General features: G+C 38.7%; 1 protein-coding gene across 2 annotated transcripts in view; it reads right to left on the bottom strand.

The window, feature by feature from the left end:
* Nucleotides 1–232: 232 nt before the first annotated feature.
* kif21b (kinesin family member 21B) overlaps nucleotides 233–19,767 on the bottom strand; it is a 168,704-nt gene continuing 149,169 nt past the window's right edge. For both annotated transcript variants that reach the window (XM_068057204.1, XM_068057205.1), the window contains 6 exons: nucleotides 19,561–19,741; nucleotides 14,401–14,565; nucleotides 14,084–14,201; nucleotides 12,231–12,401; nucleotides 11,336–11,535; nucleotides 233–3,426 (listed from right to left, as the gene is read on the bottom strand). In XM_068057204.1, coding sequence (XP_067913305.1) covers nucleotides 3,330–3,426; nucleotides 11,336–11,535; nucleotides 12,231–12,401; nucleotides 14,084–14,201; nucleotides 14,401–14,565; nucleotides 19,561–19,741 — 932 coding nt within the window. In that variant the 3' untranslated portion in view covers nucleotides 233–3,329. The remainder of the gene's footprint in view (nucleotides 3,427–11,335; nucleotides 11,536–12,230; nucleotides 12,402–14,083; nucleotides 14,202–14,400; nucleotides 14,566–19,560; nucleotides 19,742–19,767) is intronic.

Here is a 19,767-nt window from a genome sequence, read left to right as displayed (position 1 = left end):
TAGTTGTTTAACTGAGCACTTTATGCCCCAAATCCATCCCAATTAAAAATTTGAAAGTGATCTTAGAATGCAGAATGCAATTAATTTTCACTGAATTTTTAAAAAAGTAATTGCTTAAATCAAATGCAGCTCTTGTGTGAAGTTATATTGCAGCCTTAAAATATATTTGTTGTATTTGTGACTGGTGTTGATTTAATTAATTTGTCACTGTATTTAATTAAGGACTGCCATTTAACACATTTTATTTCAGTTGAATAGTATTTACATTCAACAGTTATCTAACATCTTAAATAAATCTTTTTACATTTGTAACAGTTTATACATCTTACATTTCTAAAAGGTCTTACATAATATAGAAACCTATTTTTTACAGAAATGTACAGGCAAAACAATATAATTATAAAGGCACTTATTATCTTCACAGTAGCATTAAGATTAAGATTAACACTGTTTTCAGTTTCTGCTAAACATTACTATTTTGAAAATGGAAAGAAGCTCCTCTTGCCTGCAGTGTGACCAACATGTCAAAAGTGACAGGCCCTCTGCCTCTTATTCTGTTCCATGGGAATATAACTTTTTTTTTAAAAAGTGTACATTTCCACTGATTTATGTGGAAATTTCAGAAAGACAATTCAGTAAAACACAAGAGAAAAGGCTGAATATCAATGGTGGATCTTAAAGACGTAAGCTCCATTTCCCACAGAAATTAGAGTCTTGACAGCTGTAAAGTATGTTGGCAAAGTGATGACTTCAGTAACACATTCATAGGCATGCCATTCTAAGTAACATGGATCATTTACCTGTACAATGAAAACAATTCAATTTTTCTTACACCTTGAGCACAAGGGATTATCTAATATCAAAAATTCTACTAAATTCACTTGAAATCCTATAGGAGATACAGTTCAGCTTTTCTCAAACAAAATGCCAAAGGATTCCCCCCTCCCTCCAAACAAAAAATAATTTAGTTAAATTTTGAACCGAATTCCTATGAACTGTTTTGGCAATAACAGCTAAAGACATTTCGAGCCTGAAAAATAAACGGTCAAGAATACAACAAATGTCCAAAGTACAACAGCGACATTTACAACATTCATTGACCAAATACTGATGTTTAAATCCATTTATCTAACCTTCCCCTCCCTGCAAAATATTACTGAGTTGTCATCAACTTGATGTCAATTCAAGTCGTGCAATGCAACGCTTCACATATGACATATATTTGTTCAAAGAGCACCAGAAGAATTCAAAGAGGAATGGTCCTGATACCAATATGTGTACTACAGCAGCAACAGACTTATTTATGGGTACTTTTTAACATTTACTGTTGGCCCCAGTTTTAATTTTGTTTTTCTAAAGATAAACACTGCTATATTGCAGTAAAATATTACATGTTTTCTACTTGCCAATTACTAATGTGCCATCAAAGAATATTATGCTACATTATTTCTGGGCAATCTAAACCTACTGAATTCTAAGATTTAACCAAATGACAGACTACAAACATTCAAGTCAGACATATTTAAGTGGCCAACTCCTTTCAAATGGCTCAGTATTTTGATAATGGCACAGTACTACAGTTGAAATAATATTACAATGGTATGTTGTTTAGAGAATTCCAGAACACCTAAAATTGTAAACATAAAATCATTTATATACAGTTCTGTTCAACAAGCAAAGTTGCTGTCACCAGAAATTATAGTTGTCCCCTAACACACTTAGGGCCACAAGGAAGATCCTTTTTGCCATGTGTGTTTGGAGCTGCAGCCAGAAAATTTTGTATATATGTACATCTATAAAACAATAGAACCAACCAAAAAACCTTTTCTCTAAAATCAAAATGTTTTGATTTGTATATGCTTAAGATTAATTTATTATTTAAAAAAAACAGCCAGGGATGCGCTGTCAATGAACTTTGTCTATCACAAAATGCGTAGACTTCAGGGAATTTTTTTTAAAAGACAAAAATGAGATAGTCACTAAAAAACCCCATCTTATTTTGCTACAGTTGCAACAGCAATATAGATCCATGAGATACAGAGGAAAAAGTAAAATTATGCTTTTGCTTATCCAAAGCTTATTGAAAAAATGCATTTGAACACTTAGAATCACAATGTTCTTACTGGGGACAAAGAGAATTGTTATTTAGTGCACAGTATACTTTAGTTCAAACTGGAAACTCAATTACACCAACTAAGCTCAACCTTCCAAAGGCATTGGTGATTGAAGGCATCCAATGTGTTCAGGTGTATTGTATTCTGGTCCAGCATTCACATGTATCTAACAGAAATAGCAGCACCAAGCACTGGTGAAAACTAGTTTACTTTTTATGGCAATAAACATTATAGCCAAGGGATATTTTCCTCATCCATCCTACTCAGCTGATGTGATGCCAGTGTCTGAAGTTTTATGACAGGATCTGTAGAGGTGTTTCCAAGACAAATTAAAAACTCAAACTTTCTATCTTCATGTTTCACAGAAGATGGTGGATAAATGTTGCTTAGTGACTAAAGCACAGTTTTAAAGAAGGTTTTTTGAGCTGTAATGTCCATTATTTGGATAAGAAGGGCTATTCTGAAGATCTGCTCTTCCAGGATATGTGTATCATCTGAGTAGACTGGCCATATAAATATTTATAGTCAATACTTATGCCTACAAGAGATCGTAGTGATGATCTGCAATATCTAACTAACACTAGCACAAGATGGCAGCATTATCATGTAACCTTTGAATAGTCATTTTTCCTCCAAAAGGTTCACTAAAGCATCGATAGTCAAAACTGGTAGAGTCATGGCAAAGTTTTTCATTTTCTTCACTTATGGCTCTACTGAGTAGTCCATTAGGGCTTGTACATCTACAGCCCAATACAATATACCCATTATTCTTTGATGGAAAATATTTTCTTCTAATTGTAAGGTTGTGCTCAATTGAAGATAAATGGAATGTGAGGACAAGATCAAGGATGGAAATGTGGGGAATATTAATAATTTGCAGTCAAATGAAAGCAGTATAAAGTTGCAGGGAATAATGTCTGAATAAAAAATAACCCCACTCTTCAACATACATACGCTTTTGTCTGACTTACAAAGTTAGAGTGCAGCTCAATATTTCTTGTTGCTCTCGGGACATCACTGTTGGTGCTGTTGCAAATTACATTTCGAATAAGATACTTGCAAAGTTATTGCTTGCAGTTTTGTCTTGCTGCGCATCAATTCACAATGGAAAACAAATGCTTTTCTTCTTCAGCTCAGAAAACCTTGATTGCATGGCTTCCATTTCATTCCAAAACATAACTCTTCTTTAAATATAGCTTGTTTAGTTAAATACATTTAGATGCTGCCAGACAATTCCTGACTAATGTCTCTAATGTTCAACATGTGCCCATTTGTTAATCCTTTTGAGTTCCAAGTTTTTACTGTGCAGTCACTGAAAGAAATAAGTGAAAGACACATTTAGAAAATGCATTTTGATCAATAACCATAGTAAACCCTACTTTTGTTTTTGTAATGAGGTATTGTTACATTATGGAAATACATTGTTAGAAAATAACGGAATACATTTCAATTTTCCACCTGGTTTTTTTTTATTCATTCATGGGATGTGGGTGTTGCTGGCTAGGCCACCATTTATTGCCAATCCCTAATTGCCCTTGTACTGAGTGGCTTGCTAGGCCATTTCAGAGGGCATGTAAGAGTCAACCACATTGCTGCGGGTCTGGAGTCACATGTAGGCCAGACCAGGTAAGGACAGCAGATTTCCTTCCCTAAAGGACATTAGTGAACCAGATGGGTTTTTACAACAATCGACAATGGTTTCATGGCTATCATTAGACTAGCTTTTTAATTCCAGATTTATTAATTAAATTCAAATTCCACCTTCTGCTGTGGTGGGATTTGAACCCATGTCCCCAGAGAAGTACCCTGGGTCTCTGGGTTACTAGTCCAGTGATAATACCACTTAAAACCCGAAAATAGGCTAGAAGGCCATAGAGTCATGCAATGGTTACAGCACAGAAGGAGGCCATTCAGCCTGTCGTGTCTGTGTTGGCTCTCTGCAAGAACAACTCAGCTATTCCCACTCCGTCACTCTTTCCAATTAGCCATGCTAATTTTTTCCCTTCAGGTGCTTATCCAATTTGAAAACCACAATCAAGTCTGCCTCTACCATGCTCTCGGACAGTGCATTCCAGATCCTGCGTAAAAAAAGTCTTTCCTCATGCCACCTTTGATTCTTTTTCCAATCATCTTAAATTGATGTCCTTTGGTTCTTGACTCTTCCGCCAATGGGAACAGTCTCTCTCTCTACCCAGTCTGTCTGAACTCTTCATGAGTTTGAACACCTCTATCAAATCTTCTCTTTAAGGAGAACCACTCCAGTTCTCCTATCTATTCTCATAACTGAAGTGCTTCATCCCTGGAACTATTCTTGTAAATCTTTTCTAAACTCTCTCGAAAGCTTTCACATTTTTCCTGAAGTGTGGTGCCCAGAATTGAACACAATAGTCGAGTTGAGGCTGAACCAGTGTTTTGGTTCATCATAACCCCCCTTGCTTTTCCACACTATGCCTCTGTTTATGAAGCCCAGGATCCTGGATGCTTTTTTATCCACTTTCTCAAGCTGACCTATCACCTTCAATAATTTGTGTACATCACTCCTTTTAGAATTGTACCCATATGTTGTCTTCGTTCTTCCCACTTCACATTTCTCTGCATTAAATTTCATCTACCAGGTGTCCAGTCATTCCATCAGCCTTACTGTGTCCTCTTGAAGTCTATCACTATCCTCCTCACAGTTCACAATACTTCCAAGTTTTATGTCATCTGCAAATTTTGAAATTGTGCCCTGTACACCCACGTCATTAATATATATCAAGAAAACCACTGGCCCTAGTGCAGACCCCTGAGGAACGCCATTGTATAACTTCCTCCAATCTGAAAGCACGACTATGTCTCCTGTCACTCAGCTAACTTCGTATCCATGTTGCCACTGTTCCTTTTATTCCTGGGCTTCAACTTTGCTGGCAACCCTGTTATGTGGCAATTTATAAAATGCCTTTTGGAAGTCCATGTACACCACTTCAACAGCATTACTCTCATCAACCCTCTCTGTTACCTCAGCGAAAACCTCAAGCAAGTAAGTTAAATATGATTTGCCTTCAACAAATCTGTGCTGGCTTTCCTTAATTAATCCACATTTGTCCAAGTAACTATTAATTTTGTCCCAGATTATCGTCTCCAAAAGCTTTCCTACCACCGAGTTTAAATTGACTGGCCTGTAGTTTCTGGGTTCATCCTTATACCATTTTTTAAACAAGGGTATAATATTTGCAATTCTCCAGTCCTCTGGCACCACCCCCATATCTAATGAGGATTGGAAGATTATGGCCTGTGTATCCACAATTTCCACCCTTACATTGCTCAGCATCCTCGGATGCATCCCACCTAGTCCTGTTGACGTATCAATTTTAAGTACAGCCAGTCTTTCTAATATTTCCTCTATCAATTTTTAGCTCATCCAGTATCTCAACTACTTCCTCTTTCACTATGACTTTGGCAGCATCTTCTTCCTTGGTAAATACAGATACAACATACTCCTTTAGTACCTCAACCATGCCCTCTGCCTCCATATGTAGATCCCCTTTTTGGTCCCTAATCAACCTCACCCCTCCTCTTACTACACTTTTACTACTCATATGCCTATAGGAGACATTTTAATTCCTTTTTATGTTAGCTACCAGACTCTTCTCATACTCGTTCTTTGTCTCTCATTTCCTTTTTCACCTCCCCCTCTGAACTTTCTATATTCAGCCTGCTTCTCACTTGAATTATCAACCTGACATCGGTCATATGCCCTCTTTTTCTGCTTCCACTTACTCTCCATCTCCTTCGTCATCCAAAGAGCTCTGGCTTTGGTTGCCATACCTTTCCCCCTTATGGGAATGTACCTCAACTCGACATGACCATCTTCTCTTTAAAGGCAGCCCATTGTTTGTTTACAGTTTTGCCTGCCAATCTTTGATTTCAATTTACCTTGGACAGATCTGTTCTCATCCCACTGAAATTGGGCCTCCTCAAATGGAGTATTTTTTCTCGAGATTGTTCCTTGTCTGTTTCCACAGCAAAGGGCTGGATTTTGTGCTGGAGGCGGGGCTCAAAGCGCGGGCCGAAAAGGCGCGTGGATCCCTGCCTCTGCCTTTTCATTCCCTGACCGCTGGAGCGATCCTTCGGTCTTTTTGTGTAGAAGTTTTAAGAGGCAGGATCCCCATCCCTTTAAAGTCTTTCAGCCTGACAAGAGCTGCCGGCTAATCAGAGGGCCGGCAGCTCAGCAGTTTTGGTACTGCCACCGTGATCAGTGGCCCTGCTGGTACTGCAGAGGTCTTGGACCCAGGCCCAGAGGTGGAACCCCGGAAAAGAGGTAGGTGAAGCGGGGTCGCCAGGGCCAGTCCGAAGGCCCCGATGATAATGGGTGGGAGGCCTTCATTTAGTCTAGGGGGAGGGTGGTCTTGGGGATAAAGTTGTTCCTAGTGGGGGTCCTCCGTGGGCCACAAATTGCACCCCACTCCACCAAGCCCGCAGGGAGGACGCCTCGTTAATAGGCTCTTAAGGGCCTCAATTGGCCTTTGGGCAGGAAGGCTGTCATCAGCCTATCCCGCCCGGGAAGACTGCTGGGCGACGGGCCTCCCCTGCCCCCCACCCCCACCCCACTACCCGTCGCAATACTTTGTGCCTCCTCGCCTTTGATCCTGGCCATAGTGTTTTTCTAGTTTCCTCTTGTGGAATTTGTGACCTTTATAGCATTTTCAGGTGAGATGGCACAGCTTTCTAGACAACGCATTTTTCCATGATGCGCCCAGTCCAGTTCTGATTAGCCATCAAGAGCTTATAGTAAGAAATATAGATAGTCAAATAAGCTCATTCCCTTAAAGTAGAATGGTCTGTTCTAATGAGACACTCAAACCTATTAGCCTGATTCAAATTGGCCACCTACAATCCATATCTACTTGCCTCTTTCTTATTCCAAATGCATTTTTATCCTGTTTTATGTTCCCCCACAAAAAACTGTAATTAGATTTATTTAACTGTTTTTAATTATATGCTCACGCAAATTCTCATCTGTTGTAGTTTTCTGTTAAAATGTTGCTCTCCATGACTGCGAAGCTTCTTGAACAATTATTAATGCCAATTCCCAATGTTTTATTTTCTGTGATCAGCATTAAATTGCACATTAATAGATATCATTCCAACACTTAGTGGCTTCTGAAGAAAATATGAATATATTTTATGACTAGTTGGGCCTTTTGGAAGACTTTTCAAATTCTAACTTTTCTCATTTTTTCACAGGGAGGGTCTTATGACCAGACATCATCCTTTAGCTGGAAGGCTAGCATAGTGTAACATAGCATAACAATCAGCGCTAATCTTTGTTTGGTCAACAGGAAGCACACATTAGACACACTTCTCCTCTCTACTCACTGTCATTTTTAAAAATATGTCCAACTGAAAAGCATCAAGTCATCCAGAGGTTACTGGCAGAATGAGCTGCAAATGCTTGAATTATTTCAAAAGGAAAAAAAGGGGCTTTTATAATATAATGATCCCTTTAAAAAAATTCTACTTGGTAACTATATACTAGTATATTTCTATTTTTGGTGAACTAAAACACACATTTATTTGAAACGCAATAAACTGCTATATATGCCCTACTTTACTGCCAGCATCACACAAATTTTGACCTTTTGCCACTTTCTAATAATATAATTACACACCTCACACAACTAGGTATCTGCAGTCAATAGGTTATTAGTTTAGTTTAGTTTAGAGATACAGCACTGAAACCGGCCCTTCGGCCCACCGAGTCTGTGCCGACCATCAACCACCCATTTATACTAATCCTACACTAATTCCATATGCCTACCACATCCCCACCTGTCCCTATATTTCCCTACCACGTATGAAATGACTATTTTATAAAATGACACTCTAGTTCCAGGAAACACAAACCTTTTTAGATTCTGTTCAGCCTTTCAAGCTCAAGGATTGTGTGGATTCAGGGAGGAAAAAAATAGAATGAAGATGAATGGATGAGAAAGATAGACGATAAAATGAAAAAGGAATGGAAGGAAAAATGTTTAAAGTAAATGTGCAAATTTTACTTGGTGTAATATTAACCTCACAGCTCAAATATTATAGTAAAACATGGAAGAAAAGTTATGGAAAATAGATAACGGAGATGCATCCAAAATTGTAACAATTTGAAGGTGACGAACAGATGTGTGACTCAAAATAAATTTCAAGTATTGATTTGGATTTGACACGTTTCTGTAAAAACATTAAGTGTAAAGCCACACAAATTTGGCAAGATCTTTTGGTATTGTATTCCCTCCCTGTCTTTTCACTTCAATTGCCCAATTCCTCCATCAGATACATGAGTTGGACTATTAGCTGCTACAGAGACCTAAGGGAGGTCTTTAATTCTACACCATAGGTATCAAGTCAGGATGTGCAATTCTGCACTTGGGGTGAGCCTCATCAATTTTATTCCTCGCCTTGCTAAATAAGCAGGTTTAAAAATTGGGGAGATTTGCCAGTGTGGGTAGCGGAGGTTGAAGAGGGATTTTGGTTCGAGTCTATGACCAGAATTTTATGTTGGGCAGGAGGCCCCGCCCACCAGCTGAAAGGTTGGTGGTGAGCCCACCTCCACTGGGCCTGGGGAACCAGGCTGGAATTTTTTTGGTCCCCAGGTCCTTAATTGGTCTTGGGCGGGACTTACACCTCCTTGAGGCAGGATGTCTGGCCTAATAGAGGTACCGGCCAATTAGTGGGCTGGCAGCTCTTCGTCCCAGCAGCGCCACTGGGAGCAGTGGCCACTGCTGGGACTACACCCAAACATCAGAGGCAACAGGAAGGAAGGCCCCACAACTCTGGTAAATTTTTAGGGCCTCGCTGGGGACAATCAACCAGGCCCTGGCGAGGCAAGGGAGGTCGGGGTTGGGCTGGGGGTTGGGGGAGTGTTGTGCATTGGGGGCAGTTGTGGCTTCATGGACCTCCATGGGGTTCTTGGGGCCTTTACTGTCCAGCCGCCGAGGGTAAAATACCCATGGTGGCGGGAGGAGGCCCTTAATTGGCAGTTAATTGGCCACTCAAGAGCCTTAATTGGCAAGGGGCAGGCAGGCCATTTCTCGCTGTCACTGCCCTGCATAAATATGCAGGGGGACGGGAGGGGGTCTGGAATGCACCCCCCCCCCCCCCCCCGCCTCCCACTCAAAATTTTATTCCCCACCCCCCCACCACCACCAGCCCGTTGGGGGAGGCGTAAAATTGTGGACTATGTTTGAGTCCTCTGGAAGTTCAGCATCCCCAGTGGCACAACTGGACCACCATGAAATAGTTTATTTCTTAACATAATCATTAACACTTCCTGTCATAAAAGGCCAAAAACGATTAGAAGAGAATAAATTCTTAAATCTAACAAAAAACAACTGCCCCAGAAAACCCAATTTTAGGGGAACATGAAGAAATGGCTTTTCTAGAGGAAACTAAAACTAATAGTCATTGAAATGCCATACCAACTTCAAAAAACCTGCTCGACTTAATTTTCAAAATGGTGAAATTTATGGCTTTCCCTTTTATTCAGAAAGGCTTTTAAGACAAATCACCATACCAATGAGCAGCAAAGAAGAATCAAGTACGGAGCAGAGCAGAAATCAGGAGATTAAGGTATACTACTGGCACGGCTCTTAATGGCAAGGACACGTCGAGGCAAACAAGGAGTAAGGCCTGCAACATAATTCCATAGCTTCACCCGGCAATCACTGTAGCAGAAAGGAAAGAGAAAAAGAGAGATACAGGGATATAATACAAGTTTGGAAGATGAGCGAGAAAAAGACCTACAGATCTATTGATGCCCAACATAGGAACTGTAAATAAAGGTTTCTCCTTTTTATTAACCAGTTATTAAATGAGTACATGGTTCATTGAGAGCATAGCCATGTTAGAAAATTGGACTGTCCTCTCCTATTGTACACTCAACAAAAGCATCAAACTCTCCTAGGTTAGATTAAGGCACAATTAAAGAAAAATAAAGCGTTCTTCAATAATCAGGAGCAACTCAGGACCACTCCGACACATTCAACTCACAATGGATTTAGATCATCAGACATTGAAGGTGTAAGGAAGAGCATTCCAGAGGCTGCTATGGTGATACAATCCACAAAAGCCAGGACTGGTTAAACCAGCTGGTCACATGACTAACTGGCTGGTCCAGGGCTTTTTTGAACTAGCCACAGAATTTTTGAACTCAAAGACTGTTTGCTCCTGGAGTGAGAAGACATCTCCTGTCTGCTCCCACCTCTTTCTCACAAGCCTCTGGACCCACTGAGGACACATGAACCACATGAGAGAAAAGTCTCCTACATTGAACAGGGTTTAAGAAGAATACTGGGCCCCAATGAAAAGCAAGACCTACCTACAATCAAGGACTCTACAGTGAGCTCAAAAAACAGTAACCAAAACCATGTTCAGATATTGCCTTAAACCTTTCCACTTTATTTCTTCTGCTGTTTTCTGTCTCTACCTGCATGTGTGTATCGCATCGCATATCCGTAGATGTTAACCGAATTAGAGTTCAAGTTCAATAAAGTTCAACCTTTTTTTTAAACCTAAGAAAACCTGTTTGGCTAGTTTCTTTGTTCACTAACTTCCAATTATAAGGCAAAGATTCACTAAGGGGGAACTAAAAAAAAATGGTGTGTTTAAAATTAAACCCTGTTACGGTAAGACCAGGTGAAGGCTGATAGGGAACCCTGGACCCCTTTCTTACTTGGTTTTAACACTTAGTACTCTCCTATGCTGAGTATTAAAAAGTAAAATATCAGTTTTGTATTGTAGTAAAATGTGTTGAGTCCATCTTTTGGGATACATTTTTAAGACATACATTATTGCTATTCCTCTCTTCCCGATGAATTGAGTATTTATTGTACAACACCTCAACATTTCACATGAAACATAAAAGAAACAGGAATTCTTGGCCCAAGCCTAATAATTCAGGAGTCCAAAAACAGTCCTTCTTACATCATTTAAAAAAAAAGTTGAAATTTAACTGCGACAGGTTCAAATATTCTTGTTAATATCTATTTGGCACTTTAAATTACACTAAAGAGCAGAGTAAAACAGCATTTTTACAAACTGATGTGCATCAGTGACCAGAACTATGATTCTGCCCAATTTCTGAAACTCTGCAGCAGTATTTTTCCCCTCATTAAACAAATATGTCTTTTCTTGGCAGAGTCACTGCGTTAATTGACTCCTGTTAACCTGCATGAGTGTTAATGACATACCTTGAAGCAGTGAAAATCCTGCTGGAGTTGGTGCAGATGGCATTAATGGGACTGTCATGCCCTCTGATCTCTCCCAGTGGTGTAAAGTTGTCTATGTTCCAAACTTTAAGCATTCCCCCTCGGCAACCACTTAGCAACAGAGCGCGGCCAGGTACAAATGCCAGAGCACATACCCAATCCTTATGAGCATTAGGAATTTGCTAAATAAAATTAAAATACATATACTATATAAAAATGTAGAAAAGCATGATTCAATGAAATTAACATATTCCTCTAGAAATTCTGAAGGTAATGAAGCACAAAATATCTTTAAATAGATTTTTGTTGGATAATTTTACAATTCTTAAAGTTACCACTAGTGAAGATTAAATTATAACAGAGAATATATATATTTTTTAAACAGAAGGCTGGACATTTCCATTTGCTATACAAGTCCCAGTTAATTCCCAATGATAGATTTGATGTTGGGGATGTGTGTTGCAGTATCCATGCCTAATGTATGTCCCACCAGTAACCTTCAGAATGTCTTCCCATATATGGATGGGCATATTAAAATGATATTGTGCCATAACATATGCATAATATTCAAATTAATTAAATGAGTATTATACTGTACAATTGGCTGAAAGTCCACAGCAGGATCACCATGATTTATCATTTTATAAAGGTTCAGGTTTAATGAATGGAGCCAAGATGAGTGGGTCTAAGAGTTGTGAATACAGCAAGGAAAATCATATAACGCTGCAGGTATGTTTTTCCTGGATATGATAGAGAACAGTTACATCTTTTCTATTTATTACATTAGAAAATATAAAGCAACAAAGAAGAAATTAATTATAAAACTAATCAGCAGCCTTTAGCTCCAAATGCGGAGGTCACAGATCCAGTTCTGCACCTGTATTAGCTCTTGCCGTTCCAGGTCCCATTTTTTAATTCCATTGTCTCTAGATCCACTAAACAGGATGTCTGCATGGATTGCCAGAGATTCAATTCCATCATAATGGGGAGGCTCAAAATTGTGAGTGGGACCAACATTTCCCAGAGTGCTTTCAGCAATTTCGAACTTCTATCGAGCAAATACATAGTTGTTAATATTTCATAAATTAATATAAATGTAAACATATTCAGAATATAATTTAACAGAATCAAATGGCAGTGCAGTTTAAACTCTGAAGGAATATTATTTTCTGAAATAGCAAGTAAGTTTGATCTGTGAACTACAGCTAGATCATCAGAATAACCATTGTGACAAATCTGTACTTCAGTAGGTTCTCACAAAAACGTGCTTTATTTCGAATGATGATTTTTAATCCACCGGCTGGAAACCCAAATTAAATTTTTAAAAACAGAGACTAAAGGCGATGCTTGCACCTAAAGATGACTACTGCAATTTGCATCACTGTACTTTCCTCATTCCAGTACACTGAGATGGAGACAGCATGTCTCATCAAGGACAATGACCTGGGGAATCTGAGTGAACCACATATCCTGTTCCCATTAGCAAGGCATCGAGGCCATCACCTGAGGTATTCAACTTGTGGAGACGAACCATTCGACCTAATCGCTTGAACAATTGGATCCTAGCTGTGAGAAGGGGATTTCTAGACTACTTAAGTTGCAAGAAGGAATACACTTGTAACAACCATGCTTGAATCACTGGGTCACAGTCATGTGACAGACCCATCCTTTGTGCGCTTAAGCTTCTGTTTTCTCTGCAACAAGCAGACAAGCAGCTAGACGCTGACAAGAGAAGACCAGAGTGGAGCCCCTCCTTCCTCCCTGTCTCTCTCCAAGCCACCTTGCAATCTTCGAACCCTGTTTGCTGACCATGACCACTCAGGTATGCCCCTGCTGCAGACAGAGACTCCTTGAAGGAAATCAGCCCTGCACTCCTGTCTCCAAATGTTCACATCTTCAAATCAGAAACCTCAAGACCACTGAGGGAAAGTCACACAAGCACAGAATTCAGTGCCTGAAGCCAGCCGAGTCACCAACCTCCAAACTGTATACCCCTTTTATTTCTCTGGACTCTAACTTGATCAATCTATCCTTTCCCACTCTGTAACCTATTTTTGTGCATGTGTGAACTTCAACTGTGTGTGTGTGTGTGTGTGTGTGTGTGTGTGTGTGTGTGTGTGTGTGTGTGTGTGTGTGTGTGTGAGAGAAAGTCTGACCATACTTCACTATTTTACTTAGATTGATTTAAGTATAATAAAGCTAACTTTTTTCTTTGTTAAACTCAAGAAAACATGTCTGATTCTTATGATCACAGCACATAAACAGTTATGAACACTCACTGAATTGGCAACTGTATCCTTTTCAAAAAAGAAGTAAACCTGTTGTGGTCAAACAAGGAGGGAAAAAAGGGAACCATTCAACCCCTCCTCACCTGATCATAACAAGGTAATGAATCTGTTCTAAAAAGAAACTCTTCAATAAGGTTAAGCTCAATATCAATTACAAAAAGATAGTACCAGTTCCAATCTGAGTTACTCTTGCATAACCCAGAATATCATTGGGCTATACTAACCTGGTAAATAATCCATAGTACACTTGACTGTAGAATATGGTGCTAAAATATACTTAAAATACTGTTTGTTTTTATTACACCAGTAACAATGTTCAAAATGACACACACACTTTAAGGGTACATTGTTATTCTCTCTATTTTAGGTTTTTGTCTAAACATTATGAAGTGTTCCTTCAGGAAGTGGATGAGGTGGTGGTTTAAATCAAAAAGAACATTACCTTCACATAATGATCTTTGGATCCAGTGATGACCAGGTCATGTTTTGTTGCCATTCTCTCCACTGTGAGGCACATCACTGGACCAATGTGGCCCATGAGCTTCCCAACAGGCTGAATTCTATATGATGAGAAAGAGAAAACTTAAAACTTGAGCTGGAAAAAGGGAATGAAGTGTATCAGGGAACCAAGCTGTTGTATTCCAAGGAAACCATCCATTATGAATCTCTAATCTAATCAAATACACTAAAAGAGGTTAAAATTACATGTATGCTACATAAAAATAAAATAATGAAACATGTTCAGGAAAGGTGCCTTACTTCTTAAGATCCCAGATCCGAACAGAGTTGCCTGTAGCAGCATAGAGGAGAGTGCCAGTAGGATTCAATGCGATCTGATTAATCTGGTGCTCACCTTGTGCAATACTGACAGTGCGACTGGCTGTGCTAGCACAAGCATCACCTGAAATCACCTGACCAGAGGAACTGATCATAGAAAAAAAAATAGTTATTTGTCTTCAAACTGTTGCACATTAACTTCTTGGAATTTATTAATTTATTTAATTCAGCCTCGATGACTCCCATGAAGTGGCTTGCTATCTGCAAACTCATCACCCAATATCATTCCAGAACATGTCATTACAGCAGGAATACATGGTAATAAATGGACATCCAATCTGCATTTAACCAGGTGTTGCTCTCTCCCCATTCCCAACCAGAAACAGAATTTTCACATAAATTACCAATAAAATTATATTCAGCCTTGCAAAGTTACTGGCTTAATCTTACATGTCTCTCTTGAACTCCCTTCTCCCTAAAATAATTCATTTAAAATGGATAACTAATAGCAAAGTGAGAAGGGCAATTTAGAAACTGATTACATCAATCAATTTTAAATATCATTTAAAATCCTGAAAGGTACTCTTTGCATTGTCTTCAGTGAATCTGACACATGAATTATGTTTTGAGCACAGGGTTGCTATGAAGTTGGAACTGAAGTTCTAGTTCTTGATGAATTAATTCAACTGGTGTCCCTCAACACTTGAAGCCAGTCTTTTTATATTTATCTTCTATACTTTCTGTTGCTGGCATACCTTCTATCTAACATGATGAACACAACTGAACACAGTACTCCAAATATAGTCTGAAAAGCTTTAACATAACTTCTTTAAACTTGTCCTAACCTCTCCCTCTCCTTCACACATGCACAAGAAGTGCGATGATACTAAAATTATGGACAAAGTCTGAAGAGTTATAAAAATTGACCTAGTCTTTTAAAAAGTGAATAATGCTCCAAAATGGCCGCTGAAGGAAAAGGTCACGGTCTTTGTATATTCCAACTGTTTGACAGGGACAAAGGAAAATGTTCAAAGCTAAGAGATGTCAACTGCATGCATCCTACACCCATCCTAAAATATTCCAGAATTGAATGGGTTCTTCTGAAACAACGAAGGTGTGAAGTGGAAACATTATAACCGGATTATTCTCATCCTGAACCCATTAAGAGACTCTTTCAAAATGAATTGGTTCTTCTGAAACAAAGAAGGTGAAGTAGCCATGTCCTAAGCCATTGTGTAATCACCATGGGGCAAAGACCAATGTGTCCCAAACCAGGAGGCAAGATGTAACACAGCTTTACCTTAAAAAGCAGCCTTGAGAGAAAGAGAGAGAGAGAGAGAGAGAGAGACACCCAGAAAGCAGCATCCCAGAAGCTCATTTCCAACAAGTCAGAAGGCATGTGCCCTGCTGTAGAATTCTACATCTACACTTTATACAGCAGTGAACTAGTAGTGATCCACTGTCTTCAACTGAACTTTCAACCTGGAGAGAAATATATAAACACCTCAGGCCTGCAACCAACGAGAACTTGACTTCCAACAGAATTCAACAGGTTTACTGTGACTTCCCCCCAAAACTATACTCCACTTATAATCGCTTACCCTTTTTTCCCTCTCGGTCTCTCATGATGTGTGTGCGCGAACACGTGAGTAGATGCGGTTGTAACAATTTTGGGTTATGGCATATTGATCAATTAACAATTGATTTTCTGTTTTAAGCCTACAAGAAAACCTGTCGCTGTCTGTTTATTTGGCAAATAAAATAAAAAGGGGTTAAACCCTATTGACAAAACATAGTTGCGGCGTTCAGGTGTGAGTTGAACAGTGGGAACCACCCAAGCCTCACCACTTGGCCGTGACAATATATATAATTACTGTGCCACATTGTCTGGACATTGAATGTGACATTTGTAACATCTGCTTTCCTTACAACAGCTGATTGGTTTACAACGGAAGACACCGTGTGATAAGGTCAACCTATTATTGACTTTATTATGTAAGTGATTCCATTTTATTAATATATTTTGAAGACTCATTTAAAAATTGTGGAAATTGATTCATTTGAAAGACTGAAGAGATTCCATAGATGGTGGACTTTTTTTGTAAAAAAGGTTACTGAAAAGACTTTGGGACTTTGTTTAAAAACACACTTACTGGAAGTCACATGTCCACAGCTAAATAAACAGCAGGACCCTTCTGACTAGGGGAGTTGTTTACAGAGAAGTGACATGTCAAGACTTATAGTGGTCAAGAGTGGTTTCATTTCGGATATTGTTTTGAGTCAGTTGGAGGTAAGCCTGCTAAGAGAGAAGCCATCAGCTCATCCTTTTTCCACCTCTTTGAGAAACCCTGTGAATCCATTGTGATAGCTGAAACCCCTGATGCATTGATTTCTCCTGGAAAACCTGCCAGACTAATCCTCGACGTTGCCTCAAGAGAACTACTCCAAAAAGATTCCAGCGACAGCCGTCTACGTGTATCGGGTCGCCAGAATAAAGGGAAAAGTGAGATCATTCCATATCTTATCCCTTTTTTCTTCAAGAATTAAAGAGTATTTGGCCAAAGTATTTTTTTTGTGTCTTTTTTGTGTGTGTGCGTTGTTATTTTAGAAGGGAATTTTCATATTTCAACTTGTGTTAATAAACTTTGCACCTGTATTGAATAAGTCCTGTTTTATCGTAAATTAATAATTTTGCTACTTATTTAAGAAACATGATTGGTGAATTTTATTCTGAAACTAAAATAGATAACGTATATAATTGGCTGCATCAATAACTGGGTAAAACATTTAAATATATGTTGTGACCTGTGGAGAAGTTGAACTAGAGAAAGACAGTGCACTCCTGCAGCATCGGTCATAACAACTTTTTTGATTGCTTCTTATAACTGTGCACTAGCCTTCATCGATGTTTGTATTGGGGCACCCATCCCTTTCCAAATACCTTTGCTCCACCACAGTACCTAGTCTATCACCATTAAGAAAATATTCCAATAGTCTTTCTCAGATCCAAAGTGAATGACCTCAAACTTACCCAGATTGAACTCCATCTGCCATAGTTTTGCCCACTTAATTTATCTATGTTTCTTCGTAACTTTTTGTCCTATCTACACAACTTACTGTGTCTCCTAGCTTACTGTTCTCCGAAAACTTGGATATACAACCTCTCAATTACTTCATTCAAGTCATTGATAAGACATGATGAAAAGCTGAGACCCCATGACTGATCCCAAGGGAACACTGCTTGTCACATCTCATCGGAGTACATTCATTTTATCACTATATTTTGTCTCCTACCTCCCAACTCATGCCACATGGTTACCTCCATGCATTTTTATCTTTACTAATAATCTCTTGAAAAGAATGTTATCAAATGCCTCTGGAAGTCCATAAAGGCAACATCTATAGATAACTTCCTGTCCACTGTGTTAGTGACCTAAAAATTAAACTAGATTAGTCAAAAATGACCTACCCCTCATAAATTCATAACAATTTTCTTTGATCAGCTCATTCGTGTTCAAGGCCGACTATGCATGATGATGGATTCCAGTAAGTTGCCCACAACTGATGTAAAACTGACAGTTCTGTAGTTTCCTGGTTTTTTGCTCCCTCTCTTCTTAAGTAATGGAGTGACTATGTAATTTTCTAGTCCAAAGGCAAAATTCCTGAATCTGGAGAGCTTTGTGGGACACCACCAAGTACATCCTTCAAACCGAAATTGCATATCTCACAAGAACGCTTGGGTTCTTGATTTTTTTCAAGTATCCAATTACATGCTGTACCTAGATTCCTGTGGGATTTTTTTAAAATTCAGAAGGCTTTTGTGTAAAATGTCATCAAAAGCATACTGCAAATCCAAATAAACATCACTATTTACTGTATTAATGAAATCTTCAAGTAAATGAAGCAAATGCGTTAGGTAAGATCTTCCTGTTGAATTTGCAATTATCTTCAAAATGTTTGGGCAGTTTTTGAACAGTGTCACTCCATGTGCTTGATTCCAGATGTGCAGATCCTCAACCATGCCGAATTATTTCTTAACATTAATGGCCACTTCACTACAATGGTCCCCTCCACCACCCAAGAAATATGGTCCATAAAATTTGTTAATCATAAGTCCCATTTAACTTAGTAAGTATCTGTGCCACATTTTAAAATCCCTTGGGATATGGAACATAACAGTTAAATAGGATATTATGCTTGTTACTGAGTAGTTCGAGAAAATATATTTAAGATTTCAACTATTTTTGTCTTCTTTAACTTCATCATTTCTATATTTTAGACTTCTAACTTTCTCTCTACTCATTACTAAGTATAACATCTTTAGCTATATTTATTCTGAAGGCGTTTTCTTTTTACACATCTAATATCCTTTTCAATTTGTCCTATGCTCCTTCTGGAGTTCTCTCCTTCCTTTTACCCTCTTGGCTTTCTATTGTTCAATTTTTCTTCCTTACTCCCACTTCAGATTAACTATTCATCTAGTCTGGGGAATGTTTGTTTAGCTCACACTTATTTTATTTGGCATATTTAAGATTATATATTTCATTCTTCCTCAGCCGAGCTATCTTTCAACAATATTTCCCAGTTAATGTTGAAGTTCCTCTCTTATTTGTTTGAATTTGTATTTCTACATTCAGATTTTTTTTCTGTCCCTTACAGATGCAGACTGCCAGATAATCTTACAAATATTACATATGGAACAGATTCAAGTTAATTCAAAAAAGTAATAACAGATAAATACACAAATAAACCCTTTTCTGCAAGACACTCCAACCAAAGGTCCTCTACTGTAGGAATATTCTCCAAGCTGCTGGAATCAAGGAAATATCATTTGCAAAAAGAAATTAGCTAGATATAAATAATGGAGTAAAGCTAGATAGACATTCTACAGATTCACTGAGTGATCTTCAGGTTTTGGGAGAAAATCAGAGAACTTTCACTTAGCAGAATACAAAGTGGGGGCACAGCCTATGATCAAGTGGATTGCACATGGACCAGCTGGGCTAAATAAGCGTCTCTTGTTCCATGACTCTTGCATTTTTATTAATAAATCTAAAATTCAGTTAGAATTAGTGATGGGGATTTAGCATATGTGTGATGAATGGTGTGTTCCAATAGACTATAGGATGGGCAGTTTCTTACGTTAGTGTCCTGATGCATTTGGGGCTTTCTCGGATATCCCAAACTTTGATGTACGATGTGGAGACAGTAAACACAAGGCTGGAGTAACTGCAGTACTTGACAGAGACTACATTATTCGGATGACCTTTCAGGGTACTGATTTCCTGTCCAGTGGCCAAATTCCATACTTTACAGGTACGATCTGAAAGAATTACAGAGCACAGAACT

The sequence above is a fragment of the Heterodontus francisci genome, chromosome 25 (assembly GCF_036365525.1).
Source record: "Heterodontus francisci isolate sHetFra1 chromosome 25, sHetFra1.hap1, whole genome shotgun sequence".
Lineage (NCBI taxonomy): Eukaryota > Metazoa > Chordata > Chondrichthyes > Heterodontiformes > Heterodontidae > Heterodontus > Heterodontus francisci.
Note: the sequence above shows the minus strand (reverse complement) of the source record. Positions and strands in the feature narration are given on the sequence as shown.